At 31.3% G+C, this 21,065-nt stretch overlaps 5 protein-coding genes and 1 non-coding gene across 6 annotated transcripts; all 6 read right to left on the reverse strand.

Annotated features, from left to right (window-relative positions):
- Nucleotides 1-243: 243 nt before the first annotated feature.
- Nucleotides 244-2,498, reverse strand: F4807DRAFT_439883 (uncharacterized protein). The gene has a single exon (XM_047999253.1). The coding sequence runs from the start codon at nucleotides 2,256-2,258 to the stop codon at nucleotides 774-776; it is 1,485 nt and encodes a 494-aa protein (XP_047850632.1). The 5' UTR covers nucleotides 2,259-2,498; the 3' UTR covers nucleotides 244-773.
- Nucleotides 381-471, reverse strand: F4807DRAFT_t128. Its single transcript has one exon. It is a non-coding gene; the product is annotated as a tRNA-Thr (tRNA).
- Nucleotides 2,499-3,001: 503 nt separating the features above from the next.
- On the reverse strand, nucleotides 3,002-4,762 carry F4807DRAFT_463878 (uncharacterized protein; the record flags this gene model as incomplete). Its single annotated transcript, XM_048002038.1, has 4 exons — nucleotides 3,002-4,051; nucleotides 4,118-4,255; nucleotides 4,305-4,545; nucleotides 4,614-4,762. 4 exons carry the CDS (start codon nucleotides 4,760-4,762, stop codon nucleotides 3,002-3,004), a joined length of 1,578 nt encoding a protein of 525 aa, XP_047850633.1.
- Nucleotides 4,763-5,809: 1,047 nt separating this feature from the next.
- Nucleotides 5,810-7,420, reverse strand: F4807DRAFT_453557 (uncharacterized protein; the record flags this gene model as incomplete). Its single annotated transcript, XM_048000475.1, has 2 exons — nucleotides 5,810-5,813; nucleotides 5,844-7,420. The coding sequence occupies 2 exons, from the start codon at nucleotides 7,418-7,420 to the stop codon at nucleotides 5,810-5,812; spliced, it is 1,581 nt and encodes a 526-aa protein (XP_047850634.1).
- Nucleotides 7,421-7,709: 289 nt separating this feature from the next.
- Nucleotides 7,710-9,439, reverse strand: F4807DRAFT_439888 (uncharacterized protein). Its single transcript, XM_047999254.1, has 6 exons — nucleotides 8,926-9,439; nucleotides 8,782-8,853; nucleotides 8,678-8,727; nucleotides 8,229-8,611; nucleotides 8,067-8,156; nucleotides 7,710-8,011 (listed from the first exon to the last, which is right to left on the reverse strand). Exons 1-6 carry the CDS (start codon nucleotides 9,068-9,070, stop codon nucleotides 7,846-7,848), a joined length of 906 nt encoding a protein of 301 aa, XP_047850635.1. The 5' UTR covers nucleotides 9,071-9,439; the 3' UTR covers nucleotides 7,710-7,845.
- Nucleotides 9,440-10,714: 1,275 nt separating this feature from the next.
- F4807DRAFT_237811 (multicopper oxidase-domain-containing protein) lies at nucleotides 10,715-11,736 on the reverse strand. Its single transcript, XM_047994245.1, has 2 exons — nucleotides 11,267-11,736; nucleotides 10,715-11,203 (listed from the first exon to the last, which is right to left on the reverse strand). The coding sequence occupies exons 1-2, from the start codon at nucleotides 11,669-11,671 to the stop codon at nucleotides 10,832-10,834; spliced, it is 777 nt and encodes a 258-aa protein (XP_047850636.1). The 5' UTR covers nucleotides 11,672-11,736; the 3' UTR covers nucleotides 10,715-10,831.
- Nucleotides 11,737-21,065: the final 9,329 nt, after the last annotated feature.

Genomic DNA, 21,065 nt, shown 5'->3' on the forward strand with positions numbered 1-21,065 from the left:
ACGTCTTTATTCCTACTCTGTAAGTATCTCCCTATCAATTTCTGCATACTTACTACTATATTAGGAATAGTTACACCTATTATCCGAAAAAAAAAATTATTTTTGCAAAGATGTACATATGGGCCACGGCAAAACCTGTAATTCAATGCCCCAAAGGCGTTCCAGAAAATCGCTGATCCTTAAATCGTGCACCCTCAACCCCTCAATTTCCCCCAATTAACAACCAAAAAACATATTTCCGTGATTGATCTTTACCTAGGTACCCAGTATTCTTCCGCTGGTCATATGAACTCCCCACCTGACAATGTCTTCAACCCGGGTCGGCCCGCGAAGGACCTTAAAACAGTGAATAAGCAAAAAATAGAATGCGCAATGCAACATGCCCCCACACCGGATTGAACGATGGACCTCAGCATGAACTCATTACATGAAGCGTACGAGTGCTGCGCTCTACCACTGAGCTATAAGGGCTTCGGACGCATGACCAAGGAGGCAATGACTCAGCAAGACCCACCTTAACAAGGAAGATCTCCAGTAAAACTAGCCCATAACGATTTCTAGAATCACCCCTGTAAGATCGGTTGAAATCGCGATTTTTCGGGGACGGGAGAAAATCAACAGCTTCAAAAGAAAACGTTATAGATATGCCAGCCTTCGTCGATTTCTATGTTTAGATAATTTCTAAATGATACGATCCTGTTATGTGACATCCCTAGTATTAGAGAACACCTTGTTGAACCTTAAGTTACCTTAGAACTTAGAAGAATACAACATCAATTCCACCGTGCCCACTCCTCATACCCTACTTCGTCCAATACCCTTGGCACAGGGGTCACTAGCGTTCCAATTATATCACCTGGAATGATAGTTCTTGAATGTGCTCCTAGGAGATCATATTTTATAGAGAACTTAATGCCCAAATCCTCAAATATACTGCCAACCGCTATTGACGATTCGATTTCGGAGTCGTTGCTTGGATTCGTTTTCGCCGAAATGCCAAGCACCACTTCCTCGAGAAGTGGGAACTTCTGTGGAGCGTCAATAGCAAGCTGACGCAGACACCTTCCTATGCCTCTATATACGTACGAGATTCGGAGAAATCGGATTGATGGCGGGAGTAGATCGATCAATCGATTGGCAGTATCGCGGTCCTCCTCTTGGTATAACAAAAAGCAGTCGATCGACAGGTACTCCAGCCTAGGGAACTCGCGGAGAGTTTCGATGGGAGGATAATGTATTACCGGTGGTTCGACCAACTTAGGAAATGGGTCGAGGTGAACGCTACGCGGTAGAAACCCAATACAAAGCCTCTTAAGAGTTGCCTTGACGGGCTCTAATACACCTGCTAGGACTCTGAAACCATACTCCTTTCCCTCATCCAGATCGTCCCAATAGTACTCCAAGTCCTCCAACTTCGGGGTGCACCGCAGCAGGTTCCCCAAGTCGTCCAGGATCAAATCTGAGATTGCTAGCCTTTTAACATTAGGTAACGGTAGTTTATAATCGCGATCGTAAACCACCCTAGCTATCCAGCCCGACGCTTCGCACGCGTAGATAGTTTCGAGGTTTGGTGCGGCTGCGTATAATCCTTCTAGTTCGTTGAAGTGATAGTCAAGCACATGCCCCACCATTGCCAAAGTCCGTAGAGACAACAGCTTAAGATGAGGAGAATCTTCCAGGGCAAAAAACCGAGCGTTGGTATCAATAGTGAGATATAGACTTTCCAGCCGCGGAGAGAGGACTATGGCAAGCGTAACCAGCCACCGGTGCAAACTCTCCGCCTGACCAAGCCGCCACTTTGAAAAGTGACCATCGAGCCAGTCGTCAGGTAAAGAAGGCTTTCTGAGGAGATTTCTCGAGATGCTGAATTCGATTAATGGCTCGATGGTCCGCATGTGAGTCTCATACCCCGCTAGCATGTCCGTTCGCACAATATGCATCGTGGTGACCTGTGCTGCCAAATCGGGGCGCTGAACGATGGTGCGGACAAATTGCGGGAGGAAGTCTAGTTTATTCGGGAACCCGACTCTGTCATCGATCTCTTTCCTTACTCTACTGTTACCAGTCGCGTAACAGTGGTATAGTATGGGCTGCGCGACGGAGCAGATGAACTTTGACGTCCGGCATAAGCGAGCCAGCACTTTCTTGTCGTTACGTTCGTTCTCAAGGTCGGCATTAGGGAACACGCCAGGATTTTGGCAGTGAAAACAGAAGGAGCTGAATATCTGAATAAGGAGTTCAACAGGGAGCGACTCCATCGCGGGGCCGGTTTTTAGGCAAAAAGCCTACAGGTAACGACGAGAGTCGTAACCAATTGAAAATTCATCTGGGTTCGGATTACAAAATACCAGATGAGTGTTATCAGCAAGACACCTTTCACAGGTTTAGAATATTTCAAGAAAAAGCAAAGGGGAGAATGGCGTTCCAGGTCACTGTGTAGGTATGTACCTACATATAGTAGGCGTTGTTGCGGCGAGATAGGAGTTCGCTACCCACTCAGCTTATCGCCGAAGCATGCATATCCTGTGTAACCGATAATAAGCCGACGCCACTAACCTAGTGGACCTTCTACTAACAGTACAGGCAGAAGATTGATCGCAGTTTCGATACACATCCCAACCATTGGTAGCTGTGGAAAGCTAGAAAGTAAAGTCATGGATATCTACCTAAACCTTCTATTTTACGACGTTCTACACACTACAACACCCTCGTCGCAAAAAGTCGGTGAAGCCAACATGCGTTTGTACCATTTTCACTGTAAACGAAGGTCAAGCTGACCCTCATACTTACTCATGCCCGTAATCATCATCCACCCCTAGTCTCACAAGTCCCAACGCGCGAAAGTAAACGGAACAAGATATATACTTTATTCAAAGCTCTGAAGACAGGTATATACACGACAGGCATCTCTCATCCCATATCCTACCTACTTAACTCTCCTTTCCCCTCTAACGCGTCTAACCGGGCGTCCCCCTCTCAACCCTCCACTCCTCTCACAAACTCACCACTTCTTAATCTTACGCATGCTGCCCTCCTCCAGCAGCGCCTTGTGCATATCGAAGCTGTTAAACAGCAAGTGGGGCTCGTGGCCCCAGCCCTTCTTGAGGCACTCGAACTCGGCCTTCTCGAAGTAGTCCCTGAGGATGGGGCGGTACTCGTCGTGGGCGCACTTATCGATAATCACGCGGGCGCGCTCGCGCGGGCTCAGGCCCCGCACGTCGGCGAGCCCGGCCTCCGTCACCACGACGTCGAGGTCGTGCTCCGTCTGGTCGACGTGCGTGCACATGGGCACGATGCAGCTGACGCCGAGCGGGTCCGTCTTCGAGGGGCGCGTCGACGGCGTGTGCATGATGCTGTACTTGGCCGAGCGCAGGAAGTCCGCCGACCCGCCGAGCCCGTTGAGCATGCGGCTGCCCATGACGTTCGTGCTGTTGGCGTGCGCGTAGATGTCGACCTCGACGGGCGTGTTCATGCCGATCACCCCCAGCCGGCGGATGATCTCGGGCGAGTTGGACACCTGCTGCGAGCGCAGCAGCAGCTTGTTGTGGTAGGACTCCCAGTTGTCGTAGAAGCGGCGGAAGCCGTCGGGCGAGAAGCGCACCGACGTCGCCGTCGCGAAGTCCAGCCGCCCCGAGTCGAACAGGTCCAAAAACGTGTCCTGGATCACCTCCGTCCACACCTTCAGGTTCCAGAAGTTGGACTCGCTGAGCCCGCCGATCACCGCGTTCGCGATGTTGCCGATCCCCGACTGCAGCGGCAGCAGCGACTTGGGCATGCGCCCGTGCGCCACCTCGTGCTCGAAGAACTCGATCAGGTGGTTCGCGATCGAGCGCGACGATTCGTCTGCGGGGGTGTTGTCCGTCGTCTGGTCCGGGTAGTTGGACTCGATCACGCCGACGACCTTTTCGGGATCGATGGGGATCGAGGTGCTTCCGATGCGGTCTTCGACGCCCATAATCAGGTAAGGTTTTCGTTTAGGGGGTAGGTCGGTCATTGTGATATCGTGAAGCCCATCGAAACTCGGGATCGCCGTGTTAACCTCGATAATGATCTAAAATTCGCCGCGATTAGTTTTCTACCTTTCATTAAAGGCCTGGTGGTTCCTCTTTCTGCCTACCTTGTCGGCAAGTTGGATAAGTTCCGGCGTCGCGCCAACTGAGGCGCCGGGAACTATGTTTCCATCCTCCTTTATTTCTGTTGCCTCAACCACCACCACGTCTAGTTTATTGGACGGTCGGTCTTTTGTGTAAAATCCCTACTGACATTAGAATTCGACGAATTCGTACCAGATTCGGTTTACTTACGTATACTAAATCGACTGGAAACATGGACAAATGCTTATCAAAGAATTTAATCCTCCCCTCGTTAATACCCTTTGCAATTGCCTTGCCGACTTGGTGCGGACTGCGTCTCTCAATCATATCTAAGGCAGCCCATCGGTTTTCCGTCTCAGCCCCCGACGAGGCACCGACAAAGAGTGTATAGCGCATTTTGCCTTGAAGGCCTTCCTTCTCTACCATGTCGGCTAAGACCGTAGGCATTTTCCTAAATTAAATGGCAAGAAAATTAGAGGGGACGATAGAATGGGTGAGAATGAGGCATAAGTTACGCACTTGGGATAGCCCACGCCAGTAAACCCCGACCAGCCAATGTAGGCGCCATTGGGAAAATGATGTAGCAATTCTTCAGGCCGCCGAAGCATCTTTAGCATAGACGGCCTGTGGATACGCGCCTTGAGAGCAGCGTTTGCTATGACCGACATCTTGTCACGATGCGAGCTCAGAAGCTCTCGTTAACAGGTAGCTAGCTATGGTGTAGGTCGGAGGGGCAGATGACGGAAGAGACGAGGGGCACGGCGGCGATTCTACTGCTAACAAGCGCACAAGCACAAGCACAGGAACAATCAATTAAGAGCAATTGGGAAAAAGAAAGGACGAAGAAGTTAAGAAAAGGAAATTAAATTGAAGAAAAAATAGCCTGGAGAGTGGAGAGTCTGGAGAACCCTTGGAATCACACGGCTCCAAGCTCCAGTCGCGAGTCGCATGTATTTGAAGCTTCTGGGGGAAATGGAGGACGCCGAATGGGCCCCGTGCTCCGAAAACGAGGCCCGTTATTAAGCCCATAAATTGCAAGTCTAGGCTGTCTGGGTGGTGCCACTATCGAGATCCTGAGCCTATTCTTCCTATTCGGGTTACTATGACAGGTGATTTTCCGGCAAGAATTTTTTCAATTGGTATGATAATGTATATCGTGAATATACCTTATTTTTATTCTATTTTTTTCTAGGTATTTTGTTGAGCGTTTCGATTTGGTTGATGTCAGAATGCGTAAAGCGTATTGTTGACTATGACGACGATCTGACGCCGGTCGTCCGTATCTGGGTAAACTAATTCGGCTATGGTTCAGGGGAATTCTGGAGACGGATCGGTCCGAGCAACGTAAAAATTCCTTTGGCCCGGAGAGGAAAATATATATCATACAACGAACCCGCATTGATTTGACGCCTGCAAAACGTGCAGCGGAGTTTCGGTGAAGGATTTCATGTCACTTGACCACACATTCGATTCATGAGTCTCAGACACTTCGAACTCATCCTAGCTTTGAAATAAAAGTTGGAGCTGCGATCCAATTGGAGAATGAGAGATAGCTACGTAAATACTAATAGATATGAATGAACGGGTATAAGTAAGGTCCACTTAGTAGTACATGGAGGTTTACTTAGTGTCAGGTAGCAATGCAGTTCTTATTCTAGAGCTGATGGCAACTCAGCCGCATCTCAAACATGGGCATGACTAAGTCCACGAGAAGATCAACTAGCATGGCGATTCCATAAACCGTTCCACATCTCTTTCCACATCTCTTTAAATCCGTAATGCGGTTGCTTCGAGTCATATATCTTAGCGGATTGGTTGCCCCCGCCAAACCTCTCCAATATTGAACTCGGGGTACGTGCGAAGCCATCGATCATTGGTTTGGATGGCCCGCCAGCTCTATCCTTGATAACATCTGCGACCTGAGGCGCAACATCAGCGTAGCAATTGTTTAGTTCTCGCTCGAGTGAGAAGTATGGTTTCCTAGCAAGTTCCGGTGCCATCAAGTTATAGGAACGCGTAAGAGTGTTCAGGGTAGTAATCGAAAGCTCCATATAAGATTTTTCGGTAGCTAACCAGTGGGGATCTCTGAAAGGGGGCGGCAGAGGTCCATCCCGAGATTTCGCCCCACCATCAGCCGTCTCCGGTGCCGGTTCGGGATGTGTACCTGATGTTGTTTGCTGTCGTATTTTGACCATGACCGGATCATCGGTCGAGTTGGTAGGTACTGCTATTTGGTCCACGTTACGTCGTCGCGGGTTATATACTTCTTCGGCTTCGGCATACTCCCTTGCCCGATTCATTTGGTCTTCGAGGGAACCGCCCTTACTTGAAATCATACGAGCAGCATGACGTTTCCAGTCATTTCGCAGCCGAGTTCTGAACGAATGAGCAGCCTTAGATAATTCTTGCTGCTTCTCAATCCATGGTGGCACTATCTCTTGACGTTTAATCATCTTATTCATGATGTACTCAGTTGTATCGATAAATGGATTATCAGCTCTCGTGTCTCGCTCGATGCCCTTGCCCCTCGGGATATTCTTGAATTGTCCTCTCGCGATAGCGTCTTCGATTCTCTCGTTCGCTAACGAAGCCAACCCCGTCAACGTATTCGGCATCGCCCGAGCGGCAGGTCTGAAGCGGTCGCGGAATTCCTTTCTCAGCGTTTCCCTCTCATCTTCGCTCAACCCGTCTTCCAGCTCTTTCATACCCATGCCAGCATAGAAGGAAGCTTTGTCTCGAGCGGTGGCAGCTCTGTGCCCGGCATTCATTTTCGGTTCTTTTTTAATTCGCAAGTCGACTGGTTGAAGGTCCGGAATTTTCGGTCGGCCTCGGAGTTCCCGTTTCAAAGGTTTATGTGCATCGTTGAGCATCCGTAGAACGGCATCTTCGGTAGTTTCGGTGCCGGTCCACGGCTGGCTCGTAGCTGTGAGGCGGGTGCCAGCACCAGCTGAAGATGGCATGCCAGCCTCAGCAAAAGCTGCCGCATGTTCTGATCGAAATTCGGCATCCTTCACTTTGGCAAACAGGCGTTCCTTCAACTCCTCCGAGAAACCTGCGTCTTCGACAGCTCGTCGGCCCGCTCTTCCTCCCGTCAACAAGGCCTCTTCTGTAGCTTCTTCGAGGCGACGGGCCATGGGCCCTAGCTCAGGATCGGTTGCCCCATCTGTTGAATTCCTGGAATCGCGCTTCGGTTTATCGCTCGTTGAGTTGGCGGGGGATTTGGTGCTGTACTTCCTCCATGGAGTAGTGGCGGGAACTCGAGCATTTCGACTGAGGTTTTGAGCGCATCGGGCGCAAACAAATGCAGGTATAATTCCTCTAGCCATTTCCGCCTTCTCTATAATACAATGATGACCAAAAAAGAGTCATTTTGTTTTGTTAGAACACAAATGCGACAAATTACATGGCTGCCGAATTGCGCTGTGGCAAAGAGAAAAAATCTCGGAGATAAGTTGTTAAAGCGGAAGATTAATAATGACGGCAACGAGTCGATAATAATCATCCGAGATTTAGCCGTTGGAAAAGGGGTAAAAGGGGGGTGTGGGCAGTTGAAATACCTGGAAAGATAATAACCGATATTACAACTTATTCTACACATATTTCTAGTAATTATTTGTTGACTCATGTCTAGGTAGGTATAAGTTAATTCAGTATCGTACAAATTAGAAGACTTGTTTCCCTTATCATCTGATTAAAAGGGGCAGAAGGGGGAAACCCGAAACGTTGATATACCAAGCTCGAAGAATCAAGCCTAGCTTTCATCGTCTACTCCATAATTCTCTGAGGATTTAACAGACCTAGATCTTGCAAACATCGATTTAACCTTTTTATGTAAGGCGCTCATCTCATATGCAGACCAACAAGCTCGGACCCCTGGTACGCAGCCAACTATAATAGCCAAAGAGCATTCAATGATCCTATCGTGTGCTTTGTTAGTGAGATCAAGTTTAAGTTCTGTAATCCTCTACTTACGTGCAAAACAGTGTTACCATGAGTGTGGTTGAGTGGCCTGTAAAAGACATCGACTTGTAATAGAGCGAGATAGCACTAGCAGAAGTTGCACTGGGAATGAATGAATACTTCATATGTTTCTGGGGCTTCATATAGGTGGTTTCAAGGATAAAAAAGACTTACAAGATGCCTGTCAGGAAAATGATAGCTATTCCGACCTTCTTATGGAACGGAAGATTGAGTCCGGCAATAGCTGGAAGTGGAAGGATGATGACAATGATATCGGTAAGAACCGCAGTCGACCCGTTGGCAACACCCACAGAAATTGTTGTCTCCAAACACTGTTCGAGAGGGGGCATATAATCGCTGGCTGAAACTTTTCGAGAGCAAGTTGCACCAACCACAGCCGTAGTCGTCAAGAATAGCATCAGTGATAATGCGAGTGTAGTGTAGGACATCATACGTAACCACTTCTTGACCCCGAAGATCCGGACATAGAGAACTAGAAGTGGAGTTTTCGAGAAATACATCGTGAATGCAGCAACAGTAGTAAGTATTATGGTTTGCTGTGATTCATATTATATCAACACAACGAAACAGGACTAAAAGAATCCAATTACTAATATACGTACACGTAGTACATAGTCTATAGTAGTAATTGGCATGTTTTCCACTTGTGAGCCTATTATCAAATTAACTTGGAATCCTAACTGAAAGGTCGAGAGAAATGCTTTACCAGTTGGCAACTCAAAAGTATAAGTTACTGCGGAATAGGAAGAGAGTAGAATAAGGGCGACGAGTGAAAGAACTGGTTTATATTCATTCTTGTTAGCCTACACATCCTCGCAATATCTTATATTAAATGCCTAGGTAGCCTTACAATCGTCAATAGATAAACTCCTATTCCCGCGGCTACAACTTGCTGCAATGCGTGAAGCGACAAAACAACCCGCAACAATATTCAGAAATATTATTGCTCCGAGAGATTTGGTTATTGACACGCTAGGCACTTCAACAGGTTCCATATTAGCAGGTTGGTATAATGGTGAATGATAGAAGACGACCGCGCTGTTAGAGTCTGGAGGCAATCTCAAGAATGACTACGGCCCTAAATTCATGACATGAACGACGCGGAGTATATATAATCAAAATTCGAATATGGCTTAGTATCTTGCTACACGTATTCCGAGAGGTTGTTCGGATCGGGACACAGGGCTGCATTTTTGATTGCCTGTGTGAGTAGTATTGACGACTTGAGAAGATGGCTGCGTCATATATAAGAGGCGGAGTGTGTGGTGTTTGAACCAACAACAGTGGGTTGAGAGATGCCATACGAGTTGGCCAAGGATAGACTCTGCTTGTTGTAACCTAACTTCTGTTGCTCAACAATAACACACAACTCCAGTACGCCGGACAGTCAGGGGACGGTACGCTCTTTATGGGTCTTTCAATTAACTACAAAGATATTAATCTAAAAGAGGAGATGATCAGCACCCTGCAGGGACGCCCCGCATTCTCTGTGGTAATCTTGAGCCCAGAAATTACCTCTGATAATGTATGCTCGGATCTTCAAAGTGCGGCGTGCGGCCGGCTAGTAGACCAGTCTCACCGCGGGGGCGAAACCAACATGGTGTCGGCGACCTATTCGAAGTGTGAAGCGTGCGAGGCACAGCCCGCCAAAGTCCAGTTGCGAACATATCGTTCGTGATAGATGGGGGGCTGGTACCTCCCCACCAAATCACGTTCTTTCATCAACCGCCCACCTCATCACCCATCTTAGACGAGCTAATCAACAGAGCCCTGGTCATTCTGAAAGTGGCCCGCCCTGTAGGCGGCCGCTGTATGCCTCAAATTCGGCATACACTACCCGGTCCCGGGTAGCGCACCGCAGTATACGATACATGCTTTCTCTTTACCTCAATGTCTGCGGCGAAGAATATAGCTATGCAGATAGCATGCCAGCTTGATTATGCCCACCCTAGCGGTCGGCCTCCCACCTGCAATGGTGGCTACAGCTGAGCTGGCCTCGCTGTATGTAGATCTGGACAGGGGAAAGGGTGGTGAGGTCTGGTACACGACGCACTCTCTCCCCCTCCGGTGCCCCGAAACCGTGTTACTAGATCCGTATAGTGAAGTATCTGTCGAAGGTGAGATGAAACCTTCTGCTAGGACATCCCTTTTCCTAGCACCAATCGTGTTCATAGGCCACAAGCAAAGACAAGAGTGGTATAAAGCCTGCGGGCCATAAGCCCGGTCCTAACCACACATCGTGTATACATCATGGCAACCCAGGCCACAACTCCTAACATCCACAGAATGTTTCGTGACGCTAACACCGGTATATTGTACGCGGTCGGCCAAGGACTCATACAGTATTGGTCAACCACCATCAATGTCAACATCGCATCGTCTTGGCGTTTCTACGCTACCGTCCATGACTTCCTCGAGTATACCGAGGGTGAGTGCCTTAAGTTTACGAAGGGCTTTTAACTGATTAAACCCCTTTGCCAAGCGTGCATTTATAAAGTACCTAATTAAATAATTTTTCAACATATTTCCAAAGGACAGAAAAAGTCACAACACAAAATCCCTCCGTAAACTCAGGGCAAATGAAAAACAAGCGGTCGGGGTGGGCCATCACAATGAGTCAGTAAGCACCATGGTGCTGAAACCCCCTATTTTTGCTCAGGGGTTACTATTCCAAACTATATCAATCCCCATTCTTGGAAAAACAGAAACTTCACCATCACGTTCAAGGATAGTAAGACTAGCAGTAACTGCGATAATCAGATACCCGAATCATCTTGGAACGGCCCGTTAGGGTTCCAGTGGTTGCTCGTGTCCGAAAACCACGTATTCCAATTGTCGCATACTCTTCTAGGCTCCTTGAGCCTCTCGTCGGTCATCATCTCGACCAATTCCTGTTGGCGCTCCATGAGCTGTATAGACAAGCCGCTTGAGGCGTGCCAGGCAATGTGACAGTGGAACACCCAGGTGCCGGGATTGTCGGCCTTGAAGGCAACAACGAGGTACCCCCCTGATGGCAGAAGTGCTACGTCACGCCGTGGTGGGTTGTCGAATTTCAGAGGGACGTTCGGAAGTTGGCTTGAGTCGTTGCCCTGAGCAAGAAGGGCGAAGTCATGTCCGTGGAGATGCAGCTATAGAAAATATTAGACTAAACTCCCTCAAATTTCATCCGTGTAGGTATATTTTTAACTTACGGGGTGTGCAGCCGGGACGAAAGTCTTTTTGGAGTCGACCTGACTGGTGTCGGGAGCCGTGATGACCATATAAACCCACCTACTCGGGTTATTAGGGTCATTTTCCGTGGTATTATCATACACTATCACGTAGTCCGGGTCAAACGACGCGTTATTGAGATTTAAGATTGTCGGGTTCGAGAAGTTCAACCACAGAGGGTTCTTCCCAAAAGACCAGAATAAGAAATTGTCGGCCGGAGCTGGTCTATCTGGCTCGTTCTGTAGCCCGATATCATACGGTGGCTGTTCGGCGTCCAGAGCGGTCAAATTGACTTCCGGAATATTCCACTTATAGATAGGCTCCAGCCTCTCGTAATTTTCATCGCGACAAGCTAGGGAGTAGTCTTCTCTAAAAGTATTAGGCATAGTGGTGTTGGTAACATTGTATTGGAGTATATTAGTATTGGCTATGCAAAGCTTGCCTTTGTATCTTAACGGGTATTGCGCTTTAATTAATAAAACCGCAGGTAATTAATAAAAATGTCGAAGATTATCTAATATATTATATTTTGCGGTGATTTTTATATAAACTAAAAGTAGTTTACTTTAAATATATATTATTTTTTATAATAATAATTTAACTTTTTTTAATCGTATATTTATTAAATATTTATATATGAAAGTTTCGGTTAAAAGTTTAAACCATACATTAATAAATTAAATGGGTTAAAATTATATAAATTAAAAAATTTTATACCGTATAATATTTTTTTTTTAATAATTTTATTATTTAAATTATAATAATTTTTTATTAAAATATAGTTATAAAATTATTATTAAATTTAAATTTAATTAAAAATTAATATAATATTAATATATTAATTATTTTATTTTATATTAAATAAAAAAATATGGCTTATAATTTAAAATTTTTAGCCGGAATTTTTTAATAAAATTTAAATTTTTTAAAATAAAATATTTAAAAATATAAAAGTTTATTATATAAATTATATATATTTTATTATAAAATATATTTTTATAACATTAAAAAATAATTAATTCCGTGCTTTATTTTTTTAATTTTATTTATAATATTTTTTAACGATATATTAACTTTCATTTACATTATTATTATTTTTATTAAAATATAAAACTTTATTTATTAAATTTTATTAAATATTTTAACCTTATTATTATTTAATATATACATATAAATACCGTTTATTTTTACACATTAATTTTAAAGTTTTTCCATAAAAATTATATTTTACTAATATTATAAAACAACATTATATTTTCCTTAATAATATTAAATCCTTTTTTTTTAACTTTTATAATAATTTCTTAAAATCTCGTTTATTAAAAATCTTTAAAACCTTTTTAAATCACCCTTAAAAACATTCTTTTTAATTTTTTAACATTTAATAAAAAATGTCGGTTTAATTTTACATTAAATTATAACAATTTACCGGTTAAAAAACTTTAATTTTATTATTATTAAAAATAATTTATTTTAAATATTATATTTAATAAAACTAATAATTATTATAAAAATTCCATATTAACATAATTTAAATTTATTATTAAATTTAATAACTTTTTTTAAAAATTAAACTTATTATTTAATTCCTTTTAAAAATTAAATTTATAATTTATTTTTAACTTAATAAAAAAATTTCTCGCAATATTTTCTAATCTTTCTAAAAAGGCCGGCTTTATTATTACCGCGTTAATTTTAAATATAAATAATAAAAACATTATTTAATTTAAAACATACCGAAAAATAAACTTTATTATAAATAAAATTAATATATTATTTAAAATGAAATATAATTTTTATAATAATAAAAAAAACAATTAATTTTTTACTTAAGTTTAACACGTTATTACTTACGTTAAATTTAATCCATTAACCTTAATAATAAAAATATATAATAATGTTTTAAAATATAATTATAAAAAATTATATTATTTATTATATAACCCTTAAATATTTTTTATTAAAAAAACTATTAAAAAATATTTATTTTTTTACATTAACTTTTTAATATTTAATTAATTAAAAAATTATATTTAAATATTATTTAAAATTAATTATAAACATTTTATTACGTTAATAATAATTAATAATTTTTTTATATAAAAATATATTTTTATAAAACTTATATTTAATTAAGTTTTTAAATATTAAGTTTTTTTATTTTTAAAATTTAAATTAAATTTATAAAAATATTTAAATATATTATAATTTAATATTAATAAATTTTTATTTCTTTATTTAATTATAAAATATAAATTAATAAATAATAATTTATAATATATTATAAATTAATATATAAATGGTTTAATAATATTTTTAAATTAAATTAAAAAAATAATTAATAATAAATAAATTATTTTTAATTTATATATAAATAATTAAATTATAAATATTTATATTATATAATTAATTTTATATATTAATGAAAATTTTAAGCGAAATTATTTTATATATAAATTAAATAATTTCTTTTTATTTAAAAAGAATTAATTTAAACGGTTTTAAAAAATTTTAATTAATATTTATAAATAAATAATAATAATTAAATTAAAATATATTAATTAAAAATTAAGTTAATATTTAAATAAATTAATTATATTAACTTTGTTAATTATTATTAACTTATTTAATAAAAAGATTTAATTTTTAATTAATAAATTATTATTTAAATAAGTTTTTAAAAATTAATTTAATTATAAAACTTTTAATAACTTTAATTAAATTTCCGATAATTCCGAAAATGTTTAAAATATTTCTTAAACGTTAATATTTTTTATTTATTTTTAAAATCTTATTTAATTTAATGTAAAAATAAAGTATTTTAAATAATAACCCCTTAATTTATCGTATTAAAATTTTATCGTTTTTTATTTAACTTTAAATTAATTTTTTAAACCTTAAAATAATTTCCTCCTTTTATTTATTATTTCGTTACGTGTTATATTATATTAAATTAAATAATTATTTAAATATTATAATAATTATATTATTATTAATATAATTTAAATTTAAAATTATTTCCATCGTTTTTATTTTTATTAATTATAATAAACTTTATTAATATTATTATTAATATTAAAATAATATATTTTTACGTTTAAATTTTAAAATATAATTAAAGCTTTAAATATATATAAATTTATAGTATTTTATATTAAACCTTACGTTTTTTTTTTATAAAATTATTTTAATATATTTTATTATTAAAATTAAATTTTTTAATTTATTATTATTATTATTATTATTATAAATAATTTTAAGATTATTATAATAATTAAAACTATTAACTAGTTTTTAACTTTTATTTTAATTAATATTATTTTTATTTCCCTTTTTATTTTTACGGTTTTATTTATTATAGTTTTTAATAATTTCATTAAAATTAAAATTTAATTAATTATTTAAGCTTTTAAAAAAAATTATTTTAAGTTAATAATAAAAGTTGTTTATTATTTTAACGTTTTATATTACCGTATATGTAATTATTATTACGGCACTTATTTATATAATAAAAACGGGGGAAATAATTAAGTTTTTACCCTTTTTTAAAAAATGGTTTTTTATATATAATTTTATTAATTAATTAAAGTTAGTTATTATATTAATACGTAATTTATATAATATATTATTAATTAAGTTATTAATGTTAATTAAAATTTACGCTTTTAATTTAAATATTTTTATTAATAATAAATAATATGTTTTTTATAACGAAATTACGTTATTTTTAAACGTATTCATAGTTAATTAATATTAGTAACATGTAAATTAATTAATAATTATGTTATTATTTATTAATAATTTAACGATTTAAAATATATAATATTAAAAAATAATATTAAATTTAAAAATATATATAATATAAATAAAATTAATTTTAAAATTAATTATATTAACGGTGTTTAATTATGGATTTAAATTAATATTACTAAGTTTTATTTAATTAATTTTAATTTTAAAATATTTATTATTATTATTAAAATTTATTTTATTATAAGATTAACGATTTTTTTATTTTTAATTTTCTTAAGTTATTAAATATTTAAAAGCTGGTTTATTAATTATTTTAAAGATAAAATAATTTTAATTATTAACGATAATAATTAAATAAATAATATAATAACTTTGGAATGGCTTAATTATTTCATTTAATATATAATATTACGAAAATTAAAAAAAATATATTTTTTAATTTTTAATAATTATGAAAGTTATTTTATAATTAAGTTTTTTAATATAATTAATAAAGCGAATATTATAATGTTTTTATTACCGTTATATATTACGTATTTAATATAATTATTAAATAAAGGTTTTTTTAATATTTTAAAGTTTTAATTTTAATAATAATTTATTTATTTCGTTTAATAAAATATATATAACTTTAAGAAAGTTAATTTTTTAACTAAATATTATTATGTATACGATATAATATTCACGCGGTATAATATTTAAAATACATAATATTAATATAAAATTTTACCTTATTATTTAAACTTTATATTAAATTAATTTTAAAATTTTTTATTTTTAACCCCTTTAATTATATGTTATTAAAATAAATTAAAGTATATTATTTTTATTCCCGGTTAATTTAAGGAATTATTTAAAATATTTATAATATTATATAAATATTTTATTATTAATTAATTAAATATAATTACTTTTTTAATGAATTTACGAATAATTAAAAAATATAATAAATACGTCGATTTATATATTAAATGAGCTGAAATTAATTAAATCCCCTTGTTTTTAATTATATTATATATATAATAAAAAGTTAAGAAAACTTTATATATAATAATTATTAACGGTTTTATTATAATAAAAAAATTTTAAAAGATTCGTTTTATTATAATTTAATAATAATAATATATAAATAAAAAAAAGGTTATATATTATAACGGATTAATTATTATTAATAATAACCGTTTTCGTATAATAATTAATAATAAATAATAACGAATTCGGTAATATATTAAAAGCGAACGTTATAATAAAAAAATTTAATAAATAAAAAAAACTATATTATATCGGTGGTTAATAAATATTTAAATAACACTTAAATTAATAATAAATCGAAAGATTTTTTAACGGTATAAACCTTTTTTAAATAATGTAAATTTTTTCCGTTATTTTTATTATTTTTAACGTAAATTACGTAAATTTTTTTAATATTATAAAAATAATATTATTAAAATATATGTTATAAAACTTAATTACTTTATTACGTAAAAAAGAATTAATATAATATACCTTAACCGATATAACCGTAACGCGTTTTAAAATTAATGGATAAAGTTTTTTTAAGATACTTTTATTTATATGTTTTTATATAAATTAAATTTCGCGTTTATTAATGAAATAATTAATGTTTATTATTATAAAAAAATTACTTATATATAATAAAAATATAAGATGTTTTATAATAAATAAAAAACTTTATTATAAATTTTTAATATTAATGAAATTAATATTTAAGTTATTTTAAAAACATTAATTAAAAATGTTATTAATAATAAATTAAAAGAAATAAACTTTAAAAAAAACTTAAAATAAAAAGGTTATTATTTTAATATTAAGTTTAATAATTTCGAATAAAATTATAATATTTTATTTTTATTATAAAAATTATATTATGTTTTTTTTAATAAATTTCACCGCTTTTCCCTTTATTAATTTTAATAAAAAAATAACTTATTAATAATAAAATAATATTCCGTTTTAATATATTATTAAATAATCTTTTTATAACTTTCGATAAAATAATCTTTTTATATTTTATAATGAAATTATATTTAATTATTAATTAAAATTTATAAAGTTTACTTTAATTACCATTAAAAAATAAAAAAAAATTATTATTTATTTAAATAATAATAAATTTTTTTAAATAAATAAATAAAGCGCGTTATAATTTATTTAAATAACCACCCGTTTTTTTAATAACTTATTAACTTTAATTAATTATTTAATTTAATTATAAAGGTTATATATCTTAATTATTTTTAATTTTATATAAAGATTTTTAAAATTAATTTATAAAAATTTAATTTTTTTATTAATATTTATTATAATAATTTTTTTATTTATTATAATAATTTTTTTATTTATTTAAAAAGTATTATAATAACCTTTTTATTTATTATAGTAATTTTTTTACTTATTTAAAAAATATTATAATAATTTTTTTATTTATTATAAATATTTAAAACCATTTAATTATTTATTTATTAAAAAAAAAGCAAATAATTAATATTTAAATAAATATTTAAATATTAAATTAATATTAAATAATTATTAAGTAAGTACATATAATATAAACCATTTATTTTTTTATATACTTATTAATTTTAATTAATTTTTAAACTTAGTTATAAAGTTTTTAATTTTTTATTTATTTTTCCGAAAAATTATTTTATATAAAGATTTTTAAAAATTAACTTATAAACATATAAACTAATAACCGTTTTACATTTATTTTAAGGATTTAAAAATTTAATAACCTAAGTAAATAATTATTATTAAAACATTTATTAAAGTATTTTTTAATTATTATTTAAATATTTATTAAAATAATTTAATTATTACTTATTTATTTAAGTAAACATTTATTAAAATAACTTAATTATTTTTTAAGTAAATACTTATTAAAGTAATTTAATTATTACTTACTTATTTAAATAAACATTTATTAAAATAATTTAATTATTATTTAAATAAATATTTATTAAAATGATTTAACTATTATTTAAATAAACATTTATTAAAGTAATTTAATTATCCTTTAAACAAACATTTATTAAAATAACTTAATTATCACTTAAACATTTATTAAAATAATATAATTATTATTTAAATAAACATTTATTAAAATAATTTAATTATTATTTAAACACTTATTAAAATAATTTAATTATTATTTAATAATTATATAATAAAATAAATATTTAATTATATATAATTATATAATATATATTATATAAAAAATATATAATATTATTACGAAACAATTTTTTAAATAAAAATTATATATTAAAAAAAACTTAACCCGCTTTAATTATTTTCTATTTCCGTTATATAATAATATAATTTATTATTTTTTAATTATATAAGTTTACTTTAATTTTATTAAGGTTTTATTAAATTAATAAACTTTTATAAAATGTATTAATTTATTTTTTTATAATATAAAAATTATACCGTATTATATCGTTTAAATAATAATTAACTTAATAAAAAACGTTAAGTTTTTAAAAGTATAATTAGGTAATAAGCTTAAATGGTTTAAATATTTAAAAATCATTAAAATAAAAATAAAAAAATAATAATATATTTTTTTTAAATTAACAATTTTAATATAAAAATACAACGTATTAAAAATAAAAGAAATTTACATTAAAATAATAAAAAATGTTATAACGTTATAACATATAAAATAACCGCATAATATACTTTAAATAAAAATAATCACGTTAAAAACATAACGGAAAAACTTTATAACATTTAATTAACTTACTTATAAAAAATAAACGAAATATATAAAACCATATTTATATTATAATTAAAATTAAAAATAAAATACCCACCACTTAACTTATATTTAAATATAAGGTTAATGGAATTTAAAAATAAAGTTAAGTTTTTAAAATTTAATAAATTAATTTAAAAAACCGGGGATAAAATTATAAAATAAATCCTTAAATATAAACCGAGCTAAAACTAGCAAAATCGCGCTCCACTTTTAATAAATTTTAAATATAATTATAAAGCTAAAGAAAAATAATTAAAAAAATAATTTAATTTTAACTTAAAAAATAATATATTAAAAAAATAAAATAAATTATAAAAACCAACGAAAAAAACCCCCCCCCCCCCCATCCGCAACCCCCCCCCCCCCCCCCCCAAGGATATAATAATTAAAGAATAATATTATAACTTATAAAAATATAAAACCTTAATTTATTATAAGTTTAAATAAAAAAAATAAAATTAAAAACATTTTTATTTAAAAAAAAAATTTTAAATATAAACATATTTAAATATAATTATAATAATAAATAAAAAGAAATTATATATTATATAAGTAATTATAAAATATTAACGGTATATATATAAAAAAATAACGTTATAAAAGCGGATTACTTTTAAGAAATTATTAATATAAAATAATTATTTACATGCTTTAATTAATTTAAAAAAAGTAAACATAATAATAAAATGAATTTTAAAGAAAAACTTTTTTTTAATATATAAAGTAGTATTATTATTAATAATAAAGGAATAAATATAATTTAAATGAAAAAAAATTAAATAATTTACGTATTAATAGCGGTAAATAAAAAAAATAAATATATTACCATTATAATAAAGCTTATAAAAAATAATTAATATTTATATTTATATTAAAATAAACTTTAAAATTAATAAAATAAATCTTTTAATTAATAAAAAATAATATTAATTTTTTAAAAAATTATAATTAATAAAATAAAATATTAAAACAATTATTTCGTATTATATTTATATTATATTTACATTACCATTAATAATATTTAATTATAATTTTTTATTAAAAAAAAAAAATATTTTTTAAAAATAATATAATTTTATTAAATATTTAATTTAATTATTAATAACTTTTTAAGCTTTTTATAAAATTTAATTTTATATATATTTTAATATAAATATTTTATATTTTTAAGAAAAATATAATAATATAAAACATTAATAAATGTAATTTAACCTTTAATAATTTATTTATAAGTTAATAATAATAAATAAAAAATAAAACGTTTTTATATAAAAAATAAATTAAAAAAATATTTTATATTAAAATATAAGTTTTAAAAATAATACCGTTATAATATATTTTTTTATTTTTAAATTTATTTAAAATAATAAATTAAAGTATTTACGGCATTAATTTTAAAAAGTTTAAACGTTTTATAATATTAAGTTTTTGTTTTTATAAAATTAACCTTTAATTAATGTACGGTATTAACGAGTTTAATTTAAAAGTGGGTAAAATATTAATAAATGTTATTAAGGTAATTATTAAAATAGTACACGTATTTTTTAATTTTAGCGAAAAAAGGTTTTACGTATTTTAAAATTTAAATGAAAACGAGGAAATTTCTTATTATACCGAAAGTAATTTAATAAAATAATTAATTAATAATTAATAATAAAACGGTGTTAAAACGAAATTATATTATTTAAGGATTATTTATATAAATATATTTATTTTTTTTATTTTTATAATGAATATAAATTTTTATTATAAACTAAAAATATTAACATAAAAATTTTAATTTAATATTATAAATAAGTGAAAAGTTTATAAGCGTAATATAAAAACATTTTATATAAAAAACTTTCAAATTAATAATATAAAAAAAATCCGAGGTATTTATAATAAATTTATGTTAATATCGTTAAAAATATAATTATAATTTATTATTAAAAAAAGTAAAAAAAGTTATTTATAATAAATTTATAACATAAATTTTTCTTTATATAAATTTTAATTAATAAAAGGCTTTTTTATATTAATAAAAATAATTATATAATCCTTTTTAAACTTAATAATATAAAAAATTATTATTATTATAATAAAGGGATTTATATTTATATTATAAATATAATAATTATAAGTTAAAAATGTTTTTATTTATTTAATAAATTTAAGGTTACTTCGATAATAAAATAATATTAATTATTATATAATAACCTTATTTTAAATCTTTTATATTATTATTTTATGTAAATGTATTT

This window comes from Annulohypoxylon truncatum (genome assembly GCF_022578515.1).
Source record: "Annulohypoxylon truncatum strain CBS 140777 unplaced genomic scaffold F4807scaffold_36, whole genome shotgun sequence".
NCBI classification, from domain to species: domain Eukaryota; kingdom Fungi; phylum Ascomycota; class Sordariomycetes; order Xylariales; family Hypoxylaceae; genus Annulohypoxylon; species Annulohypoxylon truncatum.